Genomic DNA, 25,528 nt, shown 5'->3' on the forward strand with positions numbered 1-25,528 from the left:
CTCGAGTACCCGCACGGTTGACAACTACTCGGGTACAATTTCTCGTACCTGAATATTCGGCAGCAAAAAAAAAAAATTAAAAAAAATTAAAAATAATGTCCAGGCCCACGCTTACCCATGCCAGGGAGAGCGGCGACCGCTGCATGGTACTGTCGGTAAAAATGTTTCCCAACTCAAGCACTGTCAAACTCACCTTTCAGAAACTGGGACCAAATGTCCAGATTTCTGTTTGGACTTCGAGGAAAATGGATTATTCTGCCATCTTTGGTTTTTAAAACAGCATTGTTTACTGTTATTATTCTTATTAAATCGGCGCCTTCAACTGCAACTCAAAGTAAAATTGCATGCGTTTTCGGCAAGGGACCTGGGAAACTGCCGAGTGGTATGGTAGTGGCAAAAAATATAAAAAAAATAAAAAATAAAAAAAAAATAAAAAACTTCAAAAAATTTTTTTAAAAATTCCAAAAAATTCCAAAAAATTATAAAAAAACATGGCGTCCGTATATTCGAGTATTCGCTTGTGAGCCTGGGAGTGTAGTCGGGTACCTCATTCCACTGTTGTGCACAGCCTTAGTATATAGCCTTTACTTGTAGGTACAGAGGGCTTCAAATTTAAGTGCCACTTAAACAATGATAATACAAAGAGACTAGTTGAGCCCATAAAATAAAAACCGTATTAAAATTCAATATAAGTGGGCCTTCAAAAGTTTATTGAACTGGTCCACAGATGTAGCAGTCTTCAGGGTGGTGGGTGGCTTATTCCACAACCTTGCAGCAACGGAAAGGAAAGCAATCGGTGCATTACTACAGGATTTTAACAGACTGCCACTAATGACTAATGGATTATTTCCAGGTACATAATTCTGTAGAAACTAGAAACACACCATAATCTGACATTAATGATAATGGAATAGCAAACTACAGAGTTGTATTTTTCTGTGTACAACTGCAGTTTCTATTTTGTAGAAACATTTCAGTTAACATTACTGTTTAAGGTCACATGATACAATGCATTAGTGCGCTCAGCACCAACGCAGCAACCACTTTCCAGACATCCGGTTTACCAGGTGAATTCTGTTAGCTGTGTGAATAAACAATTTATTGCTCTTCTGTACAAACACACCCTTTATATTCTGTTTCTATTGACTTTTAATTCTAGGTAGACAATAGTGTTAATTTCTAGGTCATCCATATGAACATGCTGAATGTTTCCAGCACGTTTCTTGGAGAGATGCGGAGTCAACCAACCTGCCGATAAAATTGGTTAACAATTACAAATACCGGTAGCTAATCAAGTGGAAAGAGCCCTATAATGACCCACCTGCCCCCATCTTGGTGCATGATCCCTCGTCTTGCTGGTCACTATAAGCTGGTCCTTTCCTTCTTCGTTTGAGCACGGGCACCCAGGCCGGCCACATACATGCGTCTGCTGCCTTTAGCAGCAGGTTTCGTCCAGGTTCTGGAGGAAGGAGCGTCTGCAGGATAGTAGCTACGATGATAGGGAGGGTCCACACTGCACAGAGAGAGAGAGAGAGAGAGAGAGAGAGAGAGAGAGAGAGAGAGGAAAAGTTAAACTACTACTCCAACCTACTTGAGCAACCACCTGTATAGAAAGACCACGTTTTTGTTTCCCTTGAGTCATTTCCTTACACAAGTTTCACTGTATTGTGATCATGGTATGCCAAGATTCCCAACAAAGTAATTTCTTCAAGAACAAGTTGGGTTCTGGTAGTGAAAAATACACTGTAATGAGGCTTGGTGAGTACGTTTTTATTACATACCTATCCAAATGCACAACTCTAAAACCAATTGCAAAATCCAGAATGTGTTGAGGCCAACCAAATGGAAGATCTTTTCACCACACTCATGAACCATGATCCTATCCAGTAATAAACCTTTACTGGTACTTGAATATGACTGGTCCCAAATATACCTCGTCTGCAAAATGGGAATTGTATATATCCAAGTCAAAGTGACTCAGCAAAAATAAATCAAGATAGTGGGCCATTGCATCATGTGCGTGGTTTGTATGCAATACATTTGACAAAATGTCTTTCTGTATTGCGTCATACTTGGTGTATGTACCTTGTAAGCATAAATGCAGGAATTCATGAACACTGGTCATCATTCAGTGGTTACTGACCACTGAAGTGACCACTGAAGTGAAACCAAGAATAGAGGAACTTTGAAGATTCATGTCTTTGTACAAAGAACATTATACATTAGTATAATCGCAACAACAACAAAATCAGGATATGTATTTGAATTAATGTCAGCAAGGAGATGCTTGCTGGGGAAGGTGGAGGGGGGGGGGGGAGTAATTTAAAAAGGGGGTGTTGTAAAGGAAGGGTTTTGGAAGATGACTCAAACATTAGCCACTGCGTATATGCACTGATCTGTTCGTATTTAATATGATAAAGTAATGTAAAACATAAACATCTATATTTATCTCATTTTCATTTTGTTGTGGTGGTAATGCAGCAGCCCTATTATCATTAATCAATCGTTTTTTTATTCAGTTATTCATTCATATGTGGTTTACCATCTTATATGCAATTGACTCCTAAATCCACACCATATCCAAGCTGCTGTACTATTTGGATTATTCACACAATCATGTATACTTTACATACCATAACCATCTAATGCCTTTGAAACAATCTATAGAGAAGTTTGTAAATATATAAAATGAATGGAATTTGAGATATCAAGATACTGAGGAATGGATGAATGGACAGCCTGACAGTGTGGCGCCTCTAGCAAAAAAATTGGTGGCAGTGTCATATTTAAAGAGAAGGTTGAGTTCTGGGAAGAGGTGAAAAATAATTTGTGAATATTACTCGTTCTCATTATGCAAGTATGGAAGAACATCAGTTAAGACATGTTCCCTGAAAAGCATGGCTCTTCAAATGCCTTCATATTCTAAATATGCATGTAACATCGTAAAAATCGGGGGCCGGCTTTTTACGCCACGTGTTCGTGTAGTCCCATATACATCTTTCTGTGCAAGTGTTTGTAATTTTACCAAGACTTGGCCAAATTTGTTATCATTTTGATGATTCCAGAACCTTGCAATACACACAAATTTTTATATGCTAGATGATCAACCTTTTCTGGTCGGTTCCACACCGTTTCTTTCACAATGCAATCGCATGACCAGAACTCAACTTCATCTTTAAAGAGGGGGCTTTGGGTATAATTCATGCCAGGGTGAGGGTGCCAAGAGAAATACATTTTTAAGGGGGAATTCATAGGAAAATTAGAACTTCCATTGGAGCACAATTTGACAGAATTTTCTCAGTCAACACTGTTTTATTCATGGTGGACTGTTTCAAAGTTTTGGGGGATTCTTCACACCCCCATCCCCAATCTCTTTTTTTTTATGATAAACTTCACAGAACTTGACAAGCTTTATAGTGCTCCTCCTCCTGCCCTAAAACCACCCTTCTCTCCCACCTCTTGCCCCTAAAATAATGTGCACGGACAAAAGCTTTCATATACACTGTGAGTACTGCATACTGTGATGAATTAAGCTGCCCTTTTAGAGTATAAAATTCTGTTTCCAACACATGCATAATCCATGGGCTATTCATCATCTTCGGTCTATTTTGCATCGTCTGTTTCTGTGGCAATAACATTAATTTTCTATTGCACTGTCTACGAGGTATCCATTATAGACTGAGATGTTGATGTATACTTGCAGTGTGGTTTAGTCGGTTTATAAATGCAGTCCTGTAGATACTTTAAATAAAATATGTGAATATCCCCCCTTCTCTAATGGGGCAATCTTATCCATCCAAGCTTGAGGCTTGTTTCTATATAATTATAAAGCAGTAAACCGCAGCACTTATCTAATGCGTAACCACTGAGCTCTGTATCATTAGACACAAACATGGAAAGTACATGAAACTTACATCATTAAAAATAAATTTCCATGGTTTACCAAATCATATCTGAAAAAGTCTTTTTAAAAGGAAGTCAAAAACAAGGTATCCAAAAGATCATGGCAGGACCCCTGACAATAACCTCTAAATTCACATTTTATACACAAAGTAAGACCTATGCCCCCCCCCCCCCACCCAATGATGATAGTGCCTCCTCAATAGCAGGACCCGTTCTAAAACACAGGCCGATATGTGTTCACACCAGCTGTGGTTCTCCTGATTGGTGGATATGTGATTCCAGTAAAAAAACAAGGTTTGTTCAAATATTTACCATCTAAACAGTACAAAAGTAGAATCTCTAATTAAAGTCATGGAACAATGATTAAAGATCTTGATATTTCAGTTTAATTTCTGGACAATCAAAAACTTTTACCGTAATTAAATTGAGTATAACGGTATTTGAATATATGATTTCTCAAGAAAGGGAAGAACTAGTAGTCAATGATCAAGTCAAGGAACTTTTATTGTTGTTGGATGAAATAAATGGATAACAGACACATGTCACATGGGGAAATTTGCACATAATCCGCCCATCACGAAGAAAGCTCTATCATCGCATGTAGGCAGACCAATACATCATCAATGGTGTTAAGGTTTGCATGGTGTATGTTGCAGCTTGTACTTGTAGATACATGTACAGTCAATACCTTATCCCCAGAGAGAACTCTTCTTGAAGAACTCAGTGGCATGTAAGTTATTCTAATGAAGATCAACTTAGAGGCCTTCAATCATCACAGATAGCAGACCTGTCCATCAATTCTGTTTGCTCTTAAAGGTACAAGTCAGCCTTCATGAGTTGAATTAGAGCGGTGGAACTAGGAATAAATCTATCTTCAAGATGCTTGCCAAAAAAATACTCAAATTTAATAGTTTCAGATGCTTCAATACTTGCTCCAGGGATAATTGCTCTGGATTTTATTTTGAAAAAATTATGGGGTCAAGGTTATGGTTGTAATAGAATTTTAGGTTAAGGTTCAGGGTTAAGGTTAGGGTTAAGGTTAGGGTTGCAATTGGGTTTTAGATGGCTACATAGGGTTAGAGTTAGGTTTAGGGTTTTAACTCGGATTTTGGTTAAAGGTTTAGAGTAAGAGTTAGAGTAAGAGTTAGGGTAAGGGTTAGGGTTAGGGTATCAACTGGGTTTTTGGTTTAAGGCTTAGGTTAGGGTTAGGGTTAGAGTTGCAATTGGGTTTTAAGTTAAATATTTAGGGTTACGATTTGGGTTAGGGTTACAATTGGGTTTTAGGTTAAAGGTTTAGAGTGAGGGTTGGAATTGGGTTTTAGGTTAAAAGCTTGGGGTTAGGGTTGTGTTGAGTTTAGGGCTGAAGTTATGTATTTGGTTAGTGTAGGCAATTAACACACCTCAATTGTAACTGGAGCAGTTATTGTACAACCAGCAAAATGATCATCATTTATAAACAAGAAAAATGGTCAATTGGGGGAGGGGAGGGGTACATTCAAAGTGCCTTTAAGAAATGCATTTGGGGAAAATGCCATGGTCATGCACAAGTTTTAATTTTTGAGCTTCAAGTAAGAATATTTTAAAAGCCAACTTGCTGTCTGTTGTAATTTAAAACAATTCAGCATCATAATACCCACAACGATAGATTGCATCTCTAAAACATATCAGAAGATTCTTTCAAATAACAAGATACCAAGATGAGCCATGCTCCGTGCAAAGAAAACAACAAGTTTTACTCTACTATTACTAAACATACATGTACCACAGAAAAGGTTAAAATATGGTAGCTTATTCTGATTGGCCAAGACTTAAATGGTACTATGTATCCCCCAATCAAGGGGTATACTAACCTGAGAAGCAGATGTGTGATCAACGACACCTCGTCCTCGATCCTTCACTCTCAAAGACGATCCAACTTCAAAAGACGGCCTTGCCTGGGAAGGATGATTGGAGCTCTCGCCGTGACAGACAAAAGTAGCTGTTCATTAGAGGCATGTGAATGACTCTGACGCAAAGTGTGAGACAGAGTAGCATATCATTACCACCGATGCCAGCCGACAGTGATGATGATAGCGGGCGAGTTGTTAAGTTTATCAGCGCGGGATTTGCGTGAGATCATAACACGTTACATGTTGCTAGTGGCACTAGTATTAATAGACTTGGTAACCCGATGCCTGGAGTCTCGCTTGGCTTGTAACAGCTAGCACGGCTCACGTGACGGCAGGCCAACCTGTTGCTGGGTGTTTATGCTTCTCTCCTCGCTCTGGGGTAATCCCAACTTGAACTCAACGCTTGGAGATGACCCTTGACCTCTCGTTGAGGTCAAATCCTGTCTGGGTGTCTTCCCAATAGACTTCACTCTTGACTTTAAACTGACCTTCTTCTCCTAAACCTCGACTTTGATAGCTTATCACTTATTTACTTGTCTCTCTTCGCCCTTGGCCTCAGGATAAACTTGAAAACACCTGCAATATATGAGAAGATAAAAAAACAAAAAAATAAGATTACACGTATACTTATGACTATGATAGCTGGGTATCAACACAGATGCAGACAAACATAAAGATAACAAAGAACAAATACATCAGCCATTGATTCCTCAAAGGCCACAGGCCTTTTCCAGCTTTCTCAAGACTTCATTAATTTCCTAAGGTAAGCTGATAATTAGGGTGTTTTTCCGTTATTATGACATATGGCTGAAAAGGCACAATACAGTACCAATCAATATTATGATTCTAGGTGTAGATATTTCCCATTAATCATCCTAGTCTCACTTTCATGCCACGGTGTCTTAATCACTCTGAAGAACAGGTTAAAACAGTTGATTATGAAAATGTGAACGTACAAGTAATGCCAGCAAAAAGGCAACTATTATCTAAACACTTCTCACCTCAATACCCCCCCCCCCTCCCCCTCCCCCCCCCCCCAAACAAAAAAATAAGATGTCAGGTGACTTTACAAGGCAATACTATTACTGTCCAAGTACCCTGTAGAACAAGATAATTTGCTGGAAGCAAACAGGTGTTATCTATTTTCAAGAGAACTTTCTGAATAAATTCCTCGCTTAAAAGATGCACAATCATTACATGATAAAAATCAAAGAAAATAGCATAAAACTCCAAACAACTCTCTGCCTTTCTCCCCATCCCCTTCCTCCCTCCCCTTCTCTGTCTCTGTCTCTCTTTCTGTCTCTCTCTCTCTCTCTCTTTCTCTTTCTGTCTCTCTCTCTCTCTCTTTCCCCCTTCCTCTCTCTCTCTCTCTCTCACTTTCCCTCACTCCCTCTCTCTTGCCTCTCTTTCTCTCTCTTTCTCTCTCTCTTTCTCTCTCTCTCTCTCTTTCTCTCTCTCTCCCCTCTCTCCAATTGTTTCATATTCAAACTCCTTGTTTCTGTTGCACTTTTCAATAACCATGTTAACCCCCATCTCTCCATCATTGAAAGACCAAACCAAGGCACAAGGAGCCCTGTAAACAACCCTTATACATATTTGGTATACATCCATCTGCTGGGTTTGAAGAACTGAACCCAAGAAAAGGAGCTTTTAAAGGGATATATCACCCCAAAATGTTGCAACTACCCTTTGGCTGAACAATGAGCGATACCAAATCTCTCCTGGATTTAGAAATGAACACAATTCAAAATCGAATTGAGCCAAAGGAAACAAGTTTAAAGGGATATATACATGTATGTATTACCCAAAATGTTGCACCTCCTCTGTGGCTGAGCAAGAATCTGTACCAAATTTATGCATTGATTCAGAACCAAACAAAAATCGAAATTGAAGAACTGAGCCCAAGACAAGGAGTTTAAAGGTATATATCACCCCAAATGTTTCAAATACTCTATGACTGAACAAGAATCTAAATGTTTACCAAATCTATGCAACGCTTTAGAGCCAAACAAGGTTAACATTTAATTTAAAAAAGGAGCTTTAAAGAAAGCCATTCAAGATCAATTAGCAAAACTTCAATGTCAAATGCAAGCATTGTGTTTAACACGTTTTGCAAGTACCAGTATATAATATGTAGTGTGACCAAAATGCAACTATCCAGCCATATATTCTTTTTTGTTGTATTTGTTTATATCGTTGATAGGTATGCATGTACATGGTTTTTACACAGAGAATAAGACAAAACAAAACAAAACAAGCTACAGGAGCTGAACTACAAGTTTAAATATACACATGTACATGTAGTGTCCCTTTAACAACGTCATATCGCAAGGCCCGAGGTACTGTCCGATTTGGCTCACCCCAGAAGGGTGCATGATTGATGAGAAGCAATGAACTTCTGATGGCCTCTACGTGATGTCCATGATTTCAACAACAGTCCAACCCCATCCTGATCCTCCATTCCTCGTCATCATAACAACACACTGACCATGGCGCATCAAGGTGAAGAGTATAGAGGTATTTTCATGTAAAGTCCTACACAGTAGAACCTAGTGGTGTGGCCACCTCTCCATAAAGGCCACCTGTCTACATACAAGTGTAGCAGTCATTTCAATTTTTTTATCTAGGAAGTATTCTAGAACCTGTTAAGAAAGGCTACATATTTTTTGTTTTCCTTCATACATGCACCGTAGGTGGTCATCGTAGACAGGTAGAATTATAGTTAAATCTGTCTTTATAGTAACCATCTCTCGATAAAGGCAATGTATTCATAGCAGTCATTTATATCATCTCCATCTTGTGTGAAAAAGGTGGTCCCTGTACCTGTCTGGAATGGCTACCTGTATTCAGTGGCCACCTGTATTCGATAGCCTGGAAAGACAGTTGAAAGACAGTTTTGGTAGTGAATTAGAAATTGGATGAAATTTGTTGAATATAACCCCATCTCAATCCCTGGGAAACATGCCAGGTTTGGCAAATTTTATCAATTTGGAATTATAAAAAATTTATTAGACATTCAAAATATCAATGAATAAAATCAATTAGAATCACTGGTGAATGTCAGCTTCCAGCATACAATATAAGCCTATATAATGTCATAGGCAACAGACAAATCAAATCCATCTTCTGCCCACTAAATATTATCATTCTAATATTCTCTCCTACACATCAAATGAATTATGAAATTGTAAGATTTATCCATACACAGTGATGCTCGATTTACTTCTCTAAATATGTGTACCTTAGAAACTGCATTCAAGTAGGCCTACTTATTAAGCATCCTCAGCCCCCAGACAAATTTCATAATATATTTATACATATTAATTAAGCCCCTTAACACAGCCCAAACACCATCTTGAAAAATAATTGATTCTTTGGACTGCCATCTACACTACTGAAAAAAACCCATTAAAAACTGTTGTTGTCTGCTCTTTCTGATTTTTTGGTGAGTAGCGTGCATGCGTGACTTGTCGCTGATGTGCATGCGATTGCACAGAAAGCGAGAAGTCACATGATCAAAACCTGGAATCATTCACAAATGTTTCGAGAGCTAGCGAGCATTCACACTGCAAAATTTGGTGACATTTTTGCTGCCGTTTCAAAAAGCCACACTCGAGGAGGATTTTTCAATTACATTTTTTCGTCACGTTTGCTTCGGACGAAACACCTGAATGTAAGAAAACATTGACTGTTTTTTGTAAATGCAGCCATTGTTGTAAAATTGCAATCCTTAGAGGGAAAAAATGTCAACTGGCTTAATGATGTATTAAATGAATGGCAAAGGTAAAATAATATCAAGGTTCATCTACACAGCAGATCACATACGTAAACAAACTCTTCATTGCATTCGGGCCACATAATAGAACAATTAATGTCATTTTGTGAGAGCATCTCTTTCTTGCATAACATAATTATTGCCGTTTATTTCCACCTGATTTGATACACTACATCATTCATCTCTAGATTACCAGGCAACAATCAATTCTAATTACACACAGTCTAACGAATAGTAGCCTACAAGTTCAGCCACTTTCCCCTACTGAACATTATGTGCTGATCAGAAATGTGTAAATGTCTCTGAAAGCCTTAAATGTACAATTTAATCTGGCTATTTCAAAAGTTATCATTCCCTCTGACATTTGTAAATGAATTTGAATACTTGGCATGCAATATGCCCTTGTTAAAGAATCTGTAGCGACATTCATGTGTAGACTGACATAACATGACACTATTCAAGACATTTCTATCAGGTAGTCATACTCAAAATATCTGAGTACACAATTTCATTTTACTTGATAAATCGATACCAATCAGAATCTCAGAACAGACAAAATAACCGGACTTTGGAAACCCTATTGTCAACCAAAAACATTCAGATGAGCAATGGGATATCAAAATAAATTCTTTTCTGGTTCAGTATCATACTCAAAGGACCCTATCGGCAAGCTAGCATAGAATGGAGGCAAAACACTTATTTTACATGAATGCAAAACTTTCATTAGAAAAAGTGGGACAACCCAGGTACAATTCACCTTCCCATCTCTAGGGAATTCTACAGACTAATTTTCATTTTCCGGAGTTCCTTCATGACCATGCAACATTTCTTTTAATAAAACCATTTTTTTCTCCAAATTGTGGGTCACAGTGAATTGCTAGAACAATCTGCTGAGATTATTTACATGTAGCCGGCAGTTGGGATAGCCCCTCAAAACAGGTATGCAGAACAAGACTAAAGACATGATCGGTTAAATGACAGAGATAGAGAGGAGATGGATGAAATTCTCCTTCATCTATTGTGAAGGCCTACCACATCAACTAATAGCAATGCATTGTTGTTCAAGCGCTCGCATAAATACACACACTCTCACTCACTCACTAATTCTCTCTCTCTCTCCCTGTTTATCTCTTTCTCTCCTCCCCCCTCTCTCTCTCTCTCTCTCTCTCTCCCTCTATCTATATCTCTCTCTCTCCATCTCCATCTCCATCTCTTTCTCTCTCTCTCTCTCTCTCTCTCTCTCTGTTTATCTCTTTCTCTCCCCCCTCTCTCTCTATCTCTCTCTCCCTCTATCTATATCTCTCTCCATCTCTCTCTCTCTCTCTCTTTCTCTTTATGTCTGTCTGTCTCTCTCTCTCTCTCTCTCTCTCTCTCTCTCTCTCTTTCACTCGCATTATGGTACCTGTACATAATGGCTTCTGGGGTATCCCAATGATTGCCCCAAGTCGTCATTAATAGTTGCCAGGTCACATGACTTACATTTGTTTGTACACACCACTCCCTGACTCTTGGAGCACAAAATAGGTAATTAACCACACGACACACACATTATATCTGTACACACCGACATTACAGACCACGCACTGTTACCTCAGATAATGAATTTGTCAGATTTCCTTCTGTTTGCTTGGTAAATAGTAGAATACGCTCTCTATCATAAATGACTGCACAGTTTGTTTCTTCTACTGAAACATTGCCGACAGTTTCATTTTCACAAAAGCGTGTCTTATTCTAACTCCAAAGTAACATGAATGTCATTTTGCTGATTAAAAAACAACAATCTTGCAGGTTTTGCCATCTCATGATCAACAATGCAACAACATTTTAAAAACTGCTTCATTTAAAATTAAGTCTCACTGAATTCACAGAATTATTTAGGTTGAACTAAAAAAAAATGTTAATAGAATCACCTTTTTCCCTCAGAAACAGATTTGGACATTCTAAATTCTCCCATGCGGTAATATGGTTTTTACCAACAAAACAATTTTAAAAAAAATCTGTACACGTTGAAACATCGATCACAGACACACACATGAGACTACTAGTTGAATTGGTCAATATACGATCAATTGCATTTCCTCATTTTTCTTTGCTCTGCTTTATGTACATGTACATGTACACATGTACATACACCAAATTTGTTAAGCAGATATCTATCAAAGGTAGAATTGAACATTCAGTGGAAATTTTCTGGGATTGATGAATTCTGTGAGATCTTCAGTTTTCATCATCACCATCTGGAAGCTTAGAATAAATGGCAACCCTGATTGTACAATCATGCCTGCCATTGCTTGTGCATGACCTGGCCTCCTTCGCTTGAGCAAAACTGGAATCGCATTGTTTGTAAATTTCATTTTACAATAAGCGAGTTCGTAATTAGGATTTGCGCATGGGCAGATAAAGGTCATTCGTTCCTAAATTGTAAAACCATTGAGACGAATACTCGTATCGTGCTCATGAAAGTAATGTAATCAGCATTCATTTATGCGCCGACAGTATTCATCTGATACACAGGTGGAAGTATTCTTCTCAAGAGGCAAACAAAAGGTATTCATGAAGCACCTACATCACTTCGGCAGTGATTATTCCAAAATGCACAAGTGGGACGTATCTATCGTGTAAAAGATCTGTGGATATTTTGGAGTCATGCGTTCCAAAACTATTTATGAACTGGCTAATTACCAGTGGATCTTTTCAATTGCAGTATGACAGTATGGCCTGGGCTGGCAGATTTTCACAGATATAACAGAGATTCTGTTGAAGCTGGAGTGGTGGAAGGGGGAGGGGGGGATTAAAATGATTTCACAGAAAGAAAAAAGAGAAAACTCCTAGCATCTTGAAATACAGGATACTGGAGTGAAGAAATAAAATGGGAAAACTAGATGGAATTTTGACTGCGCGCAGTCGAAAATGATGCCTCCGCCATAGAGCAATTTAAACAAGTTTGGAGTTTAAATCTCCAGTGGTTCTTGAGATATCATGATAACAATCTCAATGTATGGAATTTCATAAGTTGACCTCTGTGACCCTTGACCTTTGACCTACGTGCTCCAAAATCTAATCAGATTGTCTTCCTATGGTGATACACACTATCATTAAGTTTGAAGTTTAAATCTCCAGTGGTTCTTGAGATATTATGATATGGTGATACATACTATCATTAAGTTTGAAGTGAAAATTCTCCAGTGGTTCTTGAGATATCGCGATAACGATCTCAATGTATGGAATTTCATAAGTTGACCTCTGTGACCCTTGACCTTTGACCTACGTGCTCCAAAATCTAATCAGATTGTTTTCCTATAGTGATACACACTATCACTAAGTTTGAAGTTTAAATCTCCAGTGGTTCTTGAGATATCATGATAACAATCTCAATGTATGGAATTTCATAAGTTGACCTCTGTGACCCTTGACCTTTGACATACGTGCTCCAAAATCTAATCAGATCGTCTTCCTATGGTGATACATACTATCCTTAAGTTTGAAGTTTAAATCTCAAATGGTTCTTGAGATATCGCGCTAACAAACTCAATACAAGGAATTTCATAAGTTGACCTCTGTGACCTGTGACCTTTGACCTACGTACTCCAAAATCTAATCAGATCGTCTTCCTATGGTGATAAATAATATTCCCGAGTCTTAAGTTTAAATCTTAAATGGTTCTTGAGATATTGTGATAACGGTCAAACGGGACGGACGTACGGACGTACGGACGTACGGACGGACAACCCGAAAACATGATGCCTCCGGCACCACCTTCGGTGGCGGAGGCATAAAAATTATGTCAGTTGTTACTCTATAGAATGCAGGCATTTTTTTCTTATTATAATTTTTACATCTTTTTTGTGGAAATTCAGAAAGGGGGGGGGGGGGGGAAGTGAAAAGAAAGAGGAAAAGCAAAAACCAAAAAGGTTGCATGTCGCAATTTTTTACTTCCTGGTAAATCGTGCATCAAGCCTGTAGGCCTACGTGCAAGTTCTGCAAAGCCTGAACACAGCTTCAATATTACAGAGGAAAACCCAATAATGGGACTGTGACCTTTTAGGTCATGCAGAAGTTACTTCAAGTGCAACAACCTCGGATAACAATACAAGTAGGGATAAATTGTCAACTCAACCTGATAAACAGCCATGCATACATGCACGTACTGTAGCTATTGATACCGGTTAGCAGGAATACATGATTATGAGCTGATAGAAATTTGATAGAATATCAAATGTATATGTTTTGGCTGCTCATTTATTGCATAACAGAGTACAAATTAGAAACCAAAACTGAATAGTATTCACATTGTACAGTGTATACACACTCTACTCCAGAAAATATTGCCCGAAATACACAAAGAAAGTCCAATGTACAGTGTATATTATTGTTTTTAAAAATGAACTCCTGTATTAATTAATGTAATTCTACAGAAGTCAAGATGTACATGTATATGACCCAATAATTATGCCTTGTTACCAAGTCAAGAAGACCATAAAGTGTGTAGTAATTACATGTCTGAACAACTTTGTCATTGGAAAATTGATGATAGACAACAAAAATAGAATGGGCGGGGAAGAATAGAAGAAAAAGGGTACAACCATACAACTGAATCATAGTCATACAAAGATCACAAGAGAGAGAAAGTGAGAGGGGTGACAGAGGGGGAGAAAGAAGGATATTCATTACACACTGTAGAATCATAATTATTGTCACAGTGCACAGTTTAACTGTAAGGATTCTAGGAAAGAGGTAGGAAAGGAGCGAGGGGAGAAGAGGGGCATGGGAAGGGGGTAATACCTGTTTACTATTATGCTTAAATCCACATACATACCACGTACAACAAAGCCATTCCATTTGTGTTTGAATAGAGTCTGATGGAAGGGGTTTCATTTGTATAAAACCAAGGTGAGCACTGGTCAATAATAGCCCATGGTCTGATTTGAAAAGCCCACTGTCCCGACTTGAATAGCCCATGGTCAGGCTTGAATGGCCCGAGGAAGAGGGCTGAATAGGCGGGTGTGGGGGGTTAAAAACAAGATCTTTTATAAATAAAGGGAAAGTGGTCAAGGCACTGCAAGCCGAGTAGTGGGCAAGCCGAGTAGTGGGCATGCCATGGTATTAAATAGATTATTGAGCAATAAGTTATTTCAGAATACGCAAAGTACATAATATACAGTAGGCCTACGTTGGAGCTGAATATCCCTTTCACATGTAGGTCAAGTTCACAACAAGCTGGGGGCCAGTTTCTCGAAACCGTCATAAGTCTAACTTCTTGGAAATCCCATTGTAACGTTTGTTATAGAATTAACACGCGTTTCTATGGGATGTCCACAAACTTAGAATGACGGTTTCAAGAAACTGGCCCCAGGACTCCTCAGTTGAGCTGTATGCAAAAGGACAAACATCCCAAAGTGACTATGTACATGTATGACTAAAAGTGATTTGCATTTTCAAGTTTATGTTAATCATAATGCAACATTCATCTAATCTAAAGTATAAGGTTGGGGCTTAAATTGAGTTGGGGCTTTATATTACATAATTACCCTAACTGGTTACTGTTAGAATGAGGTTCAAATAAATTAATCAAAGGTAATAAATTTAATATTCCACAGAAATTATGTACACACTACTCTTTTTAAATACAGTAATGTGGAGGCGTGCATCGAAAATGAGAATCTTTATCTGTGAGTAATGACATGGATTGAGTTTGTTAACAATTTTTCCAAAGTTGTATTTGACCAGCAGCTGCTTGATAAAATTGTTTTCTACTTTCTGGGGTTTTCAACTGAAAACAAAATTCATCATTGAGTACAGCGTCAAGGTGCAAACTGTAATGCTCAGACAACGACTCTCCAATGAGAATTTTAAGAGAAACCAATGATTCTACCTTTAAAGAGAAGGTTGAGTTCAGGGAAAAGGTGAAAAACAATTTGTGAGTGTTATCATTGTTATTATGCAAGTGTGGAAGAACATCAGATAAAACATGTTCCTCTTCAAATGCCTTCGTATTCTAAATATGACATTAACAGCGTATAAATCGGGACAGATTTTTATGCCACATGTTCATGTAGTCCCATATACATCTTTCTGTGTACAGTGCTTGAAACTTAACCAATTAAGACTGGGCCAAATTTCTTATCCTTTTGATGATTCCAGAACCTTGCAGTACACACCAATACTATATGATAGATGATCAACCTTTTCTGATCGATTCCACAGTACCGTTTCTTTCACAATGCAATCACATGACCAGAACTCAACTTTATCTTTAAAGATGCTAACACAAACTCTTTCCCCTGTTGTAAATATGTTGCTCAGAATGCAAAATGGGTGTGGATAATGCATAACCATGCCAGGTGAGTTTATCCATAAAAAGCAACAGAATATTGATTGCTTAACAGCTCATCTCCCCCTCTCGTTTGGCACTTCTGCTGCTAGCTAGGCGCCTTAAATTGCTAGCACATATATGTAGTGTTCAGCCTGATTCAGAATAGATATTGCAGCGGAAAATTGCATGCTTCTGTTTTTTTACATAAATGTAAGGATAATACTTTATGCTTCACATTAGTGTATCTTAAATCACAGTACTCAGTGAATATGCATAGGATGTTTTAAGCTTGCAGTTGCGATTCATTTATACATTTAAAAACATGACAGTATGCTGCATACATGTATATCTGAAGGAACCTTCTTAGGGCGCGTTCATGCTTGATTTTGACGGCCAGAATCAGGCATCTGTTACGCGTTTAGTTTAAAACACGATTGCGTTCATGCTCACTTTTGTAGAATCACCGAAAAACGGCGATCACGATCGCCGATCGTAAACTCACAAAAAGATGCGTTTACAATTTGTAAACGCGTTTAAATGGGGTCAACGCACTGACCTCTAGTGGATCTACGTAGCATGCGCACACAGGTTTGCGAATCCAGCTGAAGGCCACCCAAGGAGAATTGCCTGTAGAAGTGAGCATGAACAGTGCACCATGGAACTGCGATTACGATGAGCGTTTACGATGAGCGTTACAAATCGCTCATTCTGCCTTCAAAATCAAGCATGAACGCGCCCTAAGACATCTCTAGATACATGTAGTAGATACAGGTGTCAGCTAAATGTTAGTATTACACTGCAACAATGTTTAGTCCATACATACATGTATGTATCGTAGTGCATTCAGCAGGGCACAAATCATCAAGTTTAGTCAATTTTTCTTCACAATTTTTCTCAATGATTCTCAAATAAAGTAAGGGCGATACAAAGAGAAAACAAATAAATAAAATAAGTAAAACTTGGATGTAGCCTATCCAAATAAATTTTGATCAAGAAAAAAAGAATACCGGTATTGCAAAAGAGGACGTTTTAAAGCTCTGGAAAAACTCTACAACTCTCATAAAACCAATGACATTTACATGTCTAAGAATTTTCTGCAAAAGCTAGGAAATTTCAATTATACCTTTACAAAATACAAATTCTAAAGAGTTTAAATGAACCAAAACATACATTTTACACTGGATTTGCTACTTCATTGTCCATAATAAATGAGCAGAAGCCCAGGCACTGATGAACCTTTGGTTCGAAAGGATGAAAATATTAATCTCAATCCCCTTAATTTAATCAATTGAATAATAAGCGAGCAGAGTGGAGGCATCGTTCACTAGACAATGCAGGGCTAATAACATGCACGTACCTTGTCAATCAATGCTTAATCTCGTTTAACTCTCAGCGGAATAAGCTTTGTTCATTATGGGTTCTCAGGCCAACGGTAGAAGGGATTTTATTACGATGATCATATACATGCAGTCCTCAATATTTTTAATTTACCACATTGGATATTTATGAAAATGGATAAACAGTTAGATACACTACTGATGGAAGGTATATAATGATATGCAAACTTTTCACACCTCTAGGCCTATTATTTCGTGCTGCAGGTGGTCAAATTGATATGTTCTTTTAAGCTAATGTCCATCGGAAATATTCATGGGAGGGGGCATTAAAGATTACTTGTAAGTTGAGTTCTGGTTAAATAATAATATCAGAAAGAAACTGGATGGGAGCAATTGAGGAATGTTGGTTGCTTGTACGAGGTATACCTGAATTGATTTATACATTAGGTTTGGAATGATCAAAATGAAAAGATATTGGAGTGCAGTGCACACTGACCATACACATTCATTTGGCATGAAAGTTTGTGATTGTTCTTTGATCTTGAGTAGTACAAATTTAAATAAAAGCAGTCTCGCCTAAATTTTAGCTGTTTCTAATCATATTTTAAAAAAGAGGGCATTTGAAGAACAATTCATCTCTGGGAAAATTTCTTTTGTGATATTCTTCTACAATGTTACAAAAAGAATGAGAAAGTTCACAAATTATTGTTCACCTTTATCAAACCTTGCCTTCTTTACTCGATCATGCTGTGTCCATGGCACACACGATGAGAAGAAGATGGAAGCCGCGGGATGGCGAGAAGATTGGGCAATAAAATCTGACATTTGAATATTGATGGGAAGATTTAACGACTCTGGCAGTCACAGTGTCATCATTTTATGAGACTTGCGTTATGAGATACCCTCTCCAACTTCTTCCACACTCCTTGGCATAATGCTAATGAAAACAGTAGGCATAACTAACTCACAAAGGAGGTTCATCGGATTGATGATGTTAGTTGTTGCAGTGAGGATTGGTTCTTTTTTTTCCCCTTGAGATTGTGTAAAATGTTAAGTATCTAGTGGGAAATGTACTGCAGCATATAAATTGTGACTTTAATCACTAACTATTTAAACAAAAACTGAACATATACCGATACATGTAAGTGGGTATTCCCAGCATTAGGAATATACAGTATTCCTTTTCCTATTAAAGCATCCTTTTCTTGACACATCACTTGTATCTTTCTTTCGTTTTATTTGTAGTAATATTATGATGACATCTACAACAGTATTCATTTTCTACCAATATATCTCTTGGTCAATAAAGAGAAGAGTTTTTAAAAATTAATTTCTGTCAGTCATCATTCCAAATCTAACAAACTTATTAAAATGCATGATTCAGGGCTTTTAAGGAAATAATATTTTGGGTAAAATAGTGTAATAACGTACCAGTAAAGGTTTACCATCACTATTGACTAAAGGAGAAAATCAATAAATGATAAGAATTTGTGTACAGGACATCTGTTATCCTTTGATTCCTGTTTACCTATTCTTTAGCCTTGACTTATCTTTAATTGTTTAATTGTTTCACCTAGATCTCCCTAACTATGTACCAGCATGTTTTTGGTGACCCAGGTCAGCTAGAAAAAAAACAAGGGTACATTGCTGAACGCTGATGTCATGATGACTCTATTGACTGAATAGAGGGTACAGAACTATTATTCTGTGTCAAATAACATCCCCAAGATTTGTAAAATGCAGCCCCTATCCTAGTCAAATTATCAGCCTCATTATCATACTTTTTCGAAAACAAAAAAATGGGCAAGTGCTTAATTTTCAAATCACCATATTGATTTTTAAACATACATAACTTCATAAATGAGCCAAATATGACCATTTGTTGATAATACACAATCAATGTATACAGTATATGTACAATTAATATAATCTGAACATGATTGGTCATTGCTAATAAGGAATACATATAATAGGGTAATGAAACTTCCCTTAAGTTAATTTCTCTAAGGACTTTTAAATCTAGTTTGTCAGGAAAGGTAATTCCTGAAAGAATCCAAGTTTGCCATTTTTTTAGCAATGTAAGTTCATTGAACTTGTGACCTTGACTTTTACCTTTATATTGTGTTCACGGTGATATATTCCTGCTGGTACCCTTTATACTATTCTCCCAGGGTATTTTTTTTTTAATGCCAATTTAAGTGGGTGGGATAGAAGCATAATATCTTATTTAATTTTAACCAGATAATCACACTAGAAGTTTCTACCTTGTACCTCTCATTAATAATATACAATGCAGTGAATTGTTAGAATGCAGATACTGTAAAAGTGAAATATAGAACAATTATTATTTGTATGTCAGAAATCCTTGGACAAATTTGAAAGATCTCCAAACTTCAGAACAGCTTTGGCCTGGAAAGCATGTGCATTTACATCATGACAATGGTATTCATAGTGTTTGTACTTTTGATAACTTTACATGTAAAGGCTTATCCCTGTACATGTAAATTGAAAATATCATACAACTAACATGCCAATATTTACACATTTCTTCAAAAAAATTGAATTAATATGTATTAAATATTAGAAGATTATTGTAACAGCTTCCCAATATTTTGCTTAATTCACAAAAATAATACCTCTGAGGCTTTATGAAATAAAATCCATGGAAAAATGATGGCTTAAAAGTCATGTGATATGTAATTCCTGTGGGCTTATACAATTTTGTCCTCTTGTGTGAAAAGGTCCTTTGAAATCTCTGCATTCTTGTCCAGGAAGCGACAACAGGACACTTATCTTGACATATCAAAAACCACAAATTAAGTGAAGGTGATGCAAGTGTGGTCAGGCTAAAACCTCATTGTGGAAATGAATCAGAAGGTTCCGCTTTCCACAAGCCCAGGACACACACGTCTGACTCGTCTGACTCCGCGTCCGAATGTAAACGTAACGCGAGACGACTGCGTGCACTCGAACGCATACACGTACACGGAAACTTGGGGCATTGCCCAGGTATTATGGTTATGGTGTCAACGCTTTCCAGATGAATATTCCTTTCCTACAAAACATGTTTGTATGAGTACTGTACTGAGTAATGTGACTCACAATGCAGAGCATGTAAATGTGAACATTATCAGCTCTTTCCATCTCTCCCTCTCTTTCTCTCTCTCTCTTTCTCTCTGACTCCCAACCCCTCTCCATCTTTCCCTCTCTCTAGATCTACCTCCCGAGTCCCAACCCCTCTCTATCTATTCTCCCCCTTTCTTATCTCTCCTCTTTCTGCATGTCTCTATCCCCCCCCCCCCCCCCCCTCTGTCTCTCCCTACCACGATCTTTCAACCCTCTTCCCTTCCCTCCCACAGTCCCACTTCCTCTCCAAACACCAAATTCAAAGTGTTTCCCCCTGCATATACTATTATTTACCAAGTTCATTTACTGTCAACTCCATCCACCTACAGGTGTACCAAGAATTATGTATTCATGAAGATACATGTATTGTATGTGTAAATGTTACCCAAACTTTCACTGTATCTATATGTACCTGTTCATACTACATTCAACGATAATGCTTCATGCTAATGACCTCAAACCTGTGTCATTACACTTTACAATTACACATTGTTCACACAAGCTAAAATGGTACATGTAAATGTATGGTCTCTTGATTGAGATCCATGACCAGCACCAAGTGTAACCAACGTCCATGTATGGTCTACTACTACCGATAATACAAAAAAATGGTAAAACACTTGTTGAGTGAAGCAATTGTGTGTAATTTTGGTGGTGGTGATGAACTATGTAACATATACCCCTCTGAACATACTAGCAATATCACATACATGTATATGTAGCAGTAGCAGGCCACTGATTGCCTATAGAGCAAGATTGGCATTTGTTTCCTACACAAGAATTTTGTAAGCTTAAAATTCACCAATATCACAACTGACCTCTTTTTTATACAAAATACACTCTGCAATATTGTACACTGAATCATCCTTTTTTGCTGATTTTATGCTGATTTCCCACCACTAGTTCCTAATAATTACACATTAAACTGAAGCTATCAGTTACCCAACCTTACAATCTAACTAATGTATTAGGAAGTATGAGTTGTACCAAAACAAGAACTGAAACAAACACTCATTTTGAAAGGCTTAGATCCTTAACTGTGGTAGATGCATGTACTAGAGATTACTCAATGACATTTCCTGTATAACAAGTGCATTGTGAACATTCACATGTACCGTACATGTAACACGTTCCCGTTTATCAGGAAATGCACAGCAGTGAAGCACAAAAGTTCTAGATTGTGGAGTCTACACAGCAGGGCTTGAACAAGGCAATTAGGGTCAGGGAGCCAAAATGATTTGTTGCATAGAATGTGAGCATAAAAATAATGATTTTTGTGATTCATTTGGTTAACAAAGAAAGTTTTTTTTCTTTAATCAGCAAAATCTGCCTAATATTGGGGGTGCACAGTGAGGAGTCCATCAGATATATATTTTCTTGGTTACTGCATCAAAATTGAGTATGGCTGTTAGTCAGGTATGATGATGATGGTGGTGATGATGATGATGATGATGATGATGATGATGATGATGATGATGATGATGATGATGATGATGATGATGATGATGATGATGATGATGATGATGATGATGATGATGATGATGATGATGATGATGATGATGATAAAGGTGGTGGTAGTGGTGGGGGTGGTGGTGATTGTGATGGTGATGATTGACAAAGATGATGATCAAACACATATACGTAAAACCCTTATCAGCAGGTAAAAGCCTACACTATTCTTCGTTAACTACATGTACATGTTGAACTGAAATCTTCAAAATGTTTTTATTTAAATATTTCTTAGAACTGAAGGTCATACAAAACCTTTGAGGCTTCATTTCTGATATTATATTACAAACTATTGAGGCCCCAATATCTTGAATTTGTAGACACACTTCAGAATAAAATGATACACTACTGCACTTATATCGCCCTACATGTACATGGGAACAAATAAAACAAATAAGTTCCTAAGACAATCGTACAAGGGGTATCTAGAAACTAAAAGGCCAACTAAACTTGGCATAATCACATTTAATCTTATAGGCTTACATGCACATAAATCATAATGTAACATTGGAAAAGAATGCATCTGGCAAAGTGGCAATGATCTACATTCATGTTCATGCACACTTAATCGCCCTATTACCGACGATGATGATCAAGACCATGACAGAGCTATGACAAAAAAGTCAGAATCAAGCAGAACTGCAAAACACAAAAAGGCCAATGGTCTGATGGAAGTCTGAAATGAGTCAATATGCTACTTGTATCATACCCCCCCCCCCCCCTCCCATTACAAACAGCTTGGTGCTGTTGATCTTTGACACAAAACAGAGGAAGAGGAAGAATAATAATATATTCCGCTTTTATATAGTGCTCAATACAAATGTCTCTAGGCGCTTTACAGATATACAGGTATACGAAGAGGAAGAAGAGGAAGAAGAAGAAGAAGAAGAAGAAGAAGAAGAAGAAGAAGAAGAAGAAAAAGAAGAAGAAGAAGAAGAAGAAAAAGAAGAAGAAGAAGAAGAAGAAGAAAAGAAGAAGAAGAAGAAGAAAAAGAAGAAGAAGAAGAGCAAGAAGAGCAAGAAGGGAAAGAAGAGGAAGAGGAAGAAGAAAAAAAGTAAAAGAAAGAAAAAGAAAAAGAAAAAAAAAAGAAAAAAAGAAGAATTAGAAAAAGAAGAAGAATTAAAAGAAGAAGAATTAAAACAAGAAGAATGAGAACAAGAAGAACAAGAACAAGAACAAGAACAAGAAGATGCTGCATGCTGCATGCTGCATGCTGATGACTGCATAAACATTAGATAACGCTACAGGTGAAGGGGCTCCCACAGAAATAAATCTGCTGCTCAGATCATCAATGATACAACTGACAACAATGTTATGTGTCAAGTCACTGAATGGAACTTTCGGAATCCAGCCAACTTGTCATCAAAGCATTAGATCTAAGTACAATGATTGTGTTATGTTAGTTAATGGGAATCATGATCACAGTCCCTGTTACATAATTGCATCATCTTAAAACTTGACATGGAGAAAAATATTGTATTTCTTTTTCTTTTTCATGCTGTTTCGGCTTCTCAAGATAATCCGGGTCGGGGAGTGGAGACAAGGAGGGAGTGAATTTACTCTAACAGTTGTTAACAAAATAGATCTAGACTAGTCTACATGTGTCACAAAGAAATAAGAAAAAGAAAAAACAACGGACAAATCAATATGCAGGCTGTTGGAACAAATTTCTCTCTTTTCAGACAAAACATCGTTGTGATCTGGTGATTCACACAACCCGTCAAAATCTACTTAACGACCTATAGAAAGCCATTTATGTAACTTCGGCAGACTCACAGTGCCGACGATCTCCGACCTGAGCGGAGGAAGGATACAAGAGAGAGATTCGCAAATCTACCCAATTCTCGGAAAAGTATTTTACCAACTTCGTTTTTAGGTCTAGTACATTCTACACAAAAATACAAATATCGTGTACGTGCACCACATCACATTCACGTAACACACGTTGGGCTTAGCTCATCGTCGACATACAGACGACATACAGACAAACGTAGACTAATGCAAACAGCCACGACCAACAGCAGTACTGTTTACATCGCTGGCGAACGCCTACTCGAAATGCATCTTACCCGTAAAGCTCCGGGTCCTTGACCGAGAGACAAGGTCCACTAAACAGCTCCAAGTCTGCCGCAAATCCAAGAATGACCGTCAAAATATCAGCTGTAGTCTCAACCACATGTATGGCTTATTTTTCGCGTTGATAACCTCTCCGTTTTCAGTCTGTTTTCTGTTCCCAAAATAGCAATAGTAGTTGTCGTCTGTGTGTGTGTCATGTGACCAATCTGGATCCGTGAGAAATTATCGCGAAAAGTGTGCAGAAATATTTCATTCATTATTGCCATTTATTGCATGCAGCAACTAGCACAAGAGGGCGGTATATTAAGTCACCGCGAAAAGTGATTGGGGACTGGTCGATTGGTAATTTGGTTAGTGAATGAACTGGCAAATGATTATGGTGATAATGTTCTTGTTGTTGTCGATGATGATGATGATGATGATGATGATGATGATGATGATGATGATGATGATGATAATGATGATGATGATGATGATGATGATGATGATGATGATGATAAAATGAGAAGAAGTGGGAGGAGGAAGAAGCAGATTATATGAGAAATTACAATAATACAGTGATATCGCCTACCTTCAAAGTATAAAACAGGAACAAATTAAGGAATAAAATGTTCATTTTCTTGATTTACTCGCGCATGATTGTTCATTTAAAACTTAAACCCATTATACACATATGAGATTGAATAAATGATCACTTTACCATTTTCTTTTATTTAAAAGCGTGAACTCTACCTTTAACTTTTCATCGAAACATAGAAGCACATTCCATTCATTAAATTAACTTTCTATTAAATAATCGAATTTGATATTGGTTTCAAAGTAATTTTTGGTCGGGAAGAAACAAATGCGAGAGAAACAGTTTTGTTTATAAACATTTAGCCAAGGGAAATCCCCCTAAATCCAGAGTGCGCGCGCGCGCCATGTGCGACAGAGTTCAATGCACTTTTCACCATTACTATTCTCCGTGTATGAAAGCGCCTCTGCGCGAAATGTATTATGACGCAACAAAGAAATCAATCGTATTATGACATCACAAAGCAACTGGCTGCGCTACTTTGAAATGCATAACAACGACCAAATGAAAACGATGCGCTGTAGTGTAAGCCAGTTTATAAATAATGCCGCCGAAGTCAAACTAAGAGTATAATCAGCTGCCTTTCCCGTATCAAGAAATCGTCTCAAAGTTGCGGAAAGGATTACAACAGATATAGGTAAAACAATATCTTCATCTACTCCTTATTTTTGTCAGTAAATAACGTTAAAAAGATATTTTGTAAAAACTAATGAGAAACGATTTAGTGTTATTTCCACTAGAATGAAGACAATATTGTGTTCACGGTTCTTCTTCTTTAAAGGTACTATGTCCCTTTTGCAGCCAACCTCAAATTCTGTAGAACTTTGCAGGAATTATGAATATGTCATGTATGTCCTATCTGTGAAATTTAAACGTCAGCAGTGTCCTCATATTCAAATTATGCAAGGAAACCCGTTTACTTGCTACACTTCACTGTCAGACACTATTGGGTGACTGACTGGCTTTTTTCTTCTTTGGTAATAACATACATGAAAAGAGTTGTAAAGGGTTCATAGGCATTTGTCT

The 25,528-nt window shown here is 37.6% G+C and overlaps 1 protein-coding gene across 2 annotated transcripts in view; it reads right to left on the reverse strand.

Annotated features, from left to right (window-relative positions):
- The window catches only part of LOC580313 (calcium/calmodulin-dependent protein kinase kinase 1), a 69,393-nt gene extending 45,188 nt beyond the window's left edge, over nt 1-24,205 (reverse strand). Inside the window, exons 1-3 of one of the 2 annotated variants that reach the window (XM_030991615.1) lie at nt 23,922-24,205; nt 5,754-6,368; nt 1,322-1,513 (exon numbers count right to left, since the gene is read on the reverse strand). In XM_030991615.1, coding sequence (XP_030847475.1) covers nt 1,322-1,418 — 97 coding nt within the window. In that variant the 5' untranslated portion in view covers nt 1,419-1,513; nt 5,754-6,368; nt 23,922-24,205. Of the gene's footprint in view, nt 1-1,321; nt 1,514-1,781; nt 1,901-5,753; nt 6,369-23,921 lie in introns of those variants that run through there. The other variant, XM_030991614.1, reaches the window with a different exon arrangement.
- Nucleotides 24,206-25,528: the final 1,323 nt, after the last annotated feature.

This window comes from Strongylocentrotus purpuratus, unplaced genomic scaffold, assembly GCF_000002235.5.
Source record: "Strongylocentrotus purpuratus isolate Spur 01 unplaced genomic scaffold, Spur_5.0 spur5_scaffold_2, whole genome shotgun sequence".
Taxonomy (NCBI): domain Eukaryota; kingdom Metazoa; phylum Echinodermata; class Echinoidea; order Camarodonta; family Strongylocentrotidae; genus Strongylocentrotus; species Strongylocentrotus purpuratus.